The sequence below is a fragment of the Nicotiana tabacum genome, chromosome 19, assembly GCF_000715075.1.
Source record: "Nicotiana tabacum cultivar K326 chromosome 19, ASM71507v2, whole genome shotgun sequence".
NCBI lineage: Eukaryota > Viridiplantae > Streptophyta > Magnoliopsida > Solanales > Solanaceae > Nicotiana > Nicotiana tabacum.
This window is the reverse complement of record NC_134098.1, coordinates 140,465,003-140,470,634: the sequence shown is the minus strand read 5'-3', so window position 1 is coordinate 140,470,634 and position 5,632 is coordinate 140,465,003. Positions and strand designations below refer to the sequence as shown.

Sequence of the window (5,632 nt, the reverse complement as noted above, 5' to 3'; positions counted from 1 at the left end):
TATACGGAGGCACTGCTATATTTTGGCGATCGACTAAGCAATCAATCGTGACTACTTCATCTAATCATGCTGAGATAATTATTATTCATGAAGCAAGTCGAGAATGTGTATGGTTGAGGTCTATAATATATCTTATTCGAGACAAATGTGGTTTGAAGCGTGACAAACTACCCACAATTTTGTATGAAGACAATGCAGTATGCATAGTCCAATTGAAGAGAGGATTCATAAAGGGGATATGACAAAGCAAATTTTACCAAAGTTATTTTTCACACATGATCTTCAAAAGAATGGTGATATCAATGTGCAATAGATTCGTTCAAGTAATAATATGACTGATTTGTTCACCAAATCTCTACCGAACAACCTTCAAGAAACTAGTGTACAAGATTGGGATGCGAAGGCTCAGGGATGTGAATTGATGCTCTCATTAGGGGGAGTTAATACGTGTTGTACTCTTTTTTCCTTACAAGGTTTTGTCCCACAGGGTTTTTCTTGTAAGATTTTTAACGAGACAACCAAAAGGCATATTTCTAAACATGTGTACTCTTTTTCTTTCACTGGAATTTTTTTTCCATAGGGTTTTTCCCTAATAAGGTTTTAACGAGACACATTATCTATGGACATTCAAGGGGGAGTGTTATATGAAAATTAAATTATGGTAGATGTCTACTCTTCTCCATTATCTCCATAACTCCCTATACCCTAATAATTATGGAGTTATGATTGTAACTCCATAACCTCCTCCATGATCTTCCTCTCAAATGTTTAATGACATGCTCAATGACATATTTTGCAACAGTGATTCTTCACTTTTCATGCCTATATAAAGGCCTTATAATAGATAGGAATATATATACTCAATTAAAGAAGAAAATCTCCTTCTCTCTATCTCTATTTCTTGTTCATGTTTTAATAAATTGCTTTTATTTCATAATAACATTTCTTGTTCATGTTTTAATAAATTGCTTTTATTTCATAATAACATTTCTTGTTCATGTTTTACTAAATTACTTTTATTTTATAACAATATCTTCTTTTTTCTATTTATTGCTATACGTACATAGTCCTATAAAGCACACCTACTAAAACTCTCTTCACTGAATGCTAAACAGTAAAGTCTTTAGCTGCAGCCTTTTTCACTCCAGAAAATCTTCCCTGACAGATTTCTTCCCCACTCCACCCTCACTTCAAAAATTCCACCAATTTCATATAGAGAGAGTGTAATTTTCAATTTCCTTACCTTTATTTTTCTCTATTTATACACAGCTTATTGACAGTGAACAGTTTTTCCTTACTGAAGAAAATCAAAGTGAAAGTTAGGAGAAATTATGCTGGACTATGAATGGGGAATTGGCGAGGAAACAACCCAAGAAACTGACCAAAACGATCAATTTTTTGACCCTTTTGTCAACCCTCATGCCCATTTTCCTCCTATATCAAACCACCCCGACCAACGACAACAACAACAACAAATACAAAATCATCAATTTCCCCAATTTCAAACAACTCCAAATAACAACCATTTTAACTCCTTGTACAACCCACACACTAATGATGTTCCCTACTCGCAAACACATCATACATCCATGCTTTCTCTACAACCAACCGGTTCAGCCGGGTTCAATATGGTTTTACCAAAAAGCGAACCCCAGTTTGTGGGTGGTATTGATTTCACTAATACCAGTAGGATTGGGTTGAATTTGGGCGGAAGAACGTATTTTGCATCGTCGGAAGACGATTTCGTGAACCGGCTTTTCCGACGGACTAGGGCGGTGGAGGGCGGTTCAGTGAACTCGCCGAAGTGCCAAGCTGACGGCTGCAACGCTGATCTCACTCATGCAAAACACTACCACAGACGACATAAAGTGTGTGAGTTTCACTCCAAAGCTGCCACTGTTATTGCCGCCGGTTTGACTCAGCGCTTCTGCCAACAATGCAGCAGGTTATATTACGTTGGAAAAAAAATATTTTTGCATCAAATCACACTATTTTATGATAATTATGTGATAAATAGAGTACTAATTAACTTTATTCTTTTTATGCAAATAAAAAATCCAGATATTTCCATGTTTTTTTCCTTTTCCACATTACAATAATCTTGTATTGTACTACTGTAACAATGAGAATGCGTCGTTCCAACTTCCACGGAGATGACGAAAATGCCCTTTGGTATGTTAACGAGCTAATGATTGGGGTTTGAGGAGTTGAAAAGACGTACGTACATGGGATTGGGAGGGGATATATCCTGAGGGCATTTATGTCCGTAAAATTATGTTCCCTCAATGAGTTTGCTACCCCGTTATGACATGTTACGTACTGTCCTATTTTTGCTTCTTATAGTAAAGACAGCATTTTCCGTTTTGGTTTAAGCATTAAAAGAAAGGATCATCAGCTTTAATCAACTCAGAGAAAAGGACATTTAGCAAGCATTTTTTTTTAATTCCTTCTTAAATTCAATTTAATTAGTACCATTATTTCATAATTATTCTGATAAAAAAGCTGCGCCGCAGGTTCCATGTTCTGTCGGAATTCGATAATGGGAAAAGAAGTTGCCGGAAACGATTGGCAGATCACAACCGGAGAAGGAGGAAGAATCAGCAAGTAATCAACAAGAAGCAACCTCAATTTGAAAGTTAATTCAAGTAACTTTCCATCTCCTAGGGCTTTTTGGGATTTAAATAGTAATATATATTAATAACGCAAAGAGTAGGATCGCGGTAGGAAGACAGTCAACATAAAACTATAGTCAACCCATTACAAATCTCATAATACAGATATTTTTTGTTACAATGGAAATATTTTTTACCTTAATATTTATGTAGTTTAAATAACTTGTGATAGCATGTTATAAATTACATCACTTTAGTTTTACTATTGTTATGGGCCAATCATAAACATACACTTATAACTATGTAAAAAAAATTATACTTCAAAGCATAAAACTTAAACTCTTTTTTTCTTCTGTGTGGTCGTTTCTTTTTTCTCTCTAGCCAAGGGTATATTAGAAATAGTCACTCTGTCATCTTATGATAGGGCTAAGGTTACTATTCTTTCCAAACTTCATTTGTGGGAACTCAGTGGGTTTGTTGTTGTTATTGTTGTTCCTTTTTGTTAAAAACTTGTTAGGAAATTGAAAATTGGCGTTTTCTCGTTTTTGTTTTTGAATATATTTTGTTTTATTTTTTGGGGAAGAGTTTCCAGCTTGAATCAGGAGCACATTCATCAACAGTGACAGTGGCCATATCACCACCAAAAAATTCTATGGATTGTTTTAGGCAAAGAACATATCAACAAGCTGCAGCTGCTGCTGATGCAACAACTTCCTGATCAACATCAACAAGCTCACTCTTCTTCTCGAATGGGCGACCAAATTAATCTATTTTCTTTTGAGCTTCTCAAAATTTCAAGCTTGCTTTAATGGCCACAACAATCTAGTATTTTAGTACTACCATCTACAAATTACATACTTCCCCCTCCACCCTCCACCCCCACCGAAAAAAGGAAGTTTAAATATGAATTTTATGAATGATTGAAGATTAGGTTTATATATTTCTTAACCTTTGCTAGCTAGTTTATCTCTACTCTCTAGCTAGTTTATCTCTACTCTATCGGTGTAAAAGTAAGGTCTGCGTACACACTACCCTCCCCAGACCACTTGTGGGATTTTATTGGATCGTTGTTGTTGCTAGCTAGTTTTCCACCTTCATATATATTACACAAAACTTTGATTTCGTTAATCAAATTATTATAGTATAGAGAAGACCTAATCTTATTATCATATGATGTACTTAGACACTGATTAATCTTGAATAATGAAAGAAATTTAAGTTTCCCCACAATTTCCCCTCACTACGCATTTTGGCCTAATCCAAATCGTTGCTTAATTGATACTAGTTGAATATGATGGGGGGTAAGACAAATTACATTCAAACGTTTTCACGAGAAAATAGCAGTTTCTATTTTTGCTATAAGGGTTGGACATGGCAGGCAGGTGAATTCCCATTTTTCAAAATTTGCATCATTATATTTTTCTTTTGTCTGGTATTTCTTTTTCTGGAAAACCTCAGTAAAAAAAGGAGTTCCTTTTTTATACGTGTAACAGCATATTCAGAGGTTGTTCCACTTGGGATGGGTCATTATTTTATTATCTCTTAAAAGTGATTACTACTATACAATATTTTACCAAGTATAAAAATTGGTAAAAAAACAAATTAAAAATTGTGTATAATAGTGAAGCTGTTTTCTGCATGGATGCTATTTTCTATCAAGCTTTTATGCAGTGAGTGTCCCTTATATATAAAAGGATTTTTAATGATCAAATTCCACATAAAAATCTAGTATTTCATGGTTTTCTTTCATTCTCTGTTTTCCCTTTCTTTCTTGTTTTCTAATAAATGATATCTTTGCTTTTATTTGGGTGCTTTATTGTCATTAAGAAGAATACTATGATTAGACCAACTGTTGTCCATGAGTACTGGCTTTTTAGGTTTTTCTATGTATCAATCCTTTGAGCTTTCTTGTCACTGAGACGTCATTCACAGGAGTTTATGTTCTCTGTCTAAGAGGAAGATTTAGTAGGATTTGCATTCGGCATTGATCAATATTTCGTCTATTGAATTTAAAATACAGTATTTATTTAACAAAATTTCTTAACATAAATATATAAGAATTAAATTAAAATTACTGGGTTCAGCTGAATATAACTTATACTCTACATCCCTCACTACAACCTAATACAATTGACAACACTCCACAGAGCATGAAAAATCTTAGACATTAGATAGATAACTTGGATTCTACTATAAATAAAATATCCACGAAAATTCTAATGTTGAATCCTACTATATATTAAAATTATCTGGTATTCTCTTAAATTATAAGCTTAAATTCTATGGACTTGATGTGGATACTGTAAATTCTGCAATTATAAAAGCTCGTGAATTTCTACGTACGAGAAGTCAATTTGTTCAATTTAATTGGTGAATTTTCACGTGCATTTTCTTAATTTTTGTCATCAAATTAACTGTTATAGTGCAATACAATCAACCTATAAATGATTTTACTCCAAGAACCTAGCTTTCAAGTTAGATGATCTTCAAAATAGTAATAAACAAAAGCAAATAATATATAATATTATCCCTGTGCACAACTTTAGTTGATCAGAGATGCATTGAGTGAACTAACTCTTATGTTCTCTAAGATCAGGATCTAGTGTTCTGTGAAAATGTCTAACATTGTTTTGGGTGCCTGTCCATTTTAAATTGTCATATCGAAACTCTCCTACGATCAAGTTTTCAAATAGCTAAAATGTTTTTGAGAAGTTATCAGAAAATAATAATGAAAAAATGATATCTGAGGAGTAGTAGGGAATAAGGTAATTCTCGAAATAGATAAGTTTTTTTCTTCGTCTCGAAAAACATACTAGTTCATAAGAAGTTTCGATTAAGTGAAAGAATCCAAGAATGATTTGCAGAACCATATGTATATAATACTATATATATAAATTTTCTTATAGAGTTGCTTCCTATGTATAGAGTGGAATAATTAATTAATATTTGTATTAGTTTGTCTCTTCTGTTGCATCAGAAATGAAGAAGAAGCTTCTCTAAAGAGGTTAGTTTCATGCTTT

General features: G+C 33.4%; 1 protein-coding gene across 3 annotated transcripts; it reads left to right on the top strand.

The window, feature by feature from the left end:
- The first annotated feature begins 1,091 nt into the window (after positions 1-1,091).
- Positions 1,092-3,569, top strand: LOC107805674 (squamosa promoter-binding-like protein 8). Of its 3 annotated transcripts, none has more exons than XM_016629748.2 (3): positions 1,092-1,945; positions 2,514-2,645; positions 3,205-3,569. In XM_016629748.2, exons 1-2 carry the CDS (start codon positions 1,332-1,334, stop codon positions 2,638-2,640), a joined length of 741 nt encoding a protein of 246 aa, XP_016485234.1. In that variant the 5' UTR covers positions 1,092-1,331; the 3' UTR covers positions 2,641-2,645; positions 3,205-3,569. The 3 variants fall into 3 exon arrangements, with proteins under 3 accessions (XP_016485234.1, XP_016485233.1, NP_001312706.1); XM_016629747.2 differs by having other exon boundaries at positions 3,196-3,569; NM_001325777.1 differs by lacking the exon at positions 3,205-3,569 and having other exon boundaries at positions 1,332-1,945; positions 2,514-2,640.
- Positions 3,570-5,632: the final 2,063 nt, after the last annotated feature.

What these genes read in the sequence shown, in the direction of transcription:
- LOC107805674 (XM_016629748.2), top strand. Translation starts at nt 1,332, where the DNA reads ATGCTGGACTATGAATGGGGAATTGGCGAGGAAACAACCCAAGAAACT. An exon ending in TTCTGCCAACAATGCAGCAG is followed by an intron (nt 1,946 to 2,513) that starts GTTATATTACGT and finishes GCTGCGCCGCAG; the next exon opens with GTTCCATGTTCTGTCGGAAT.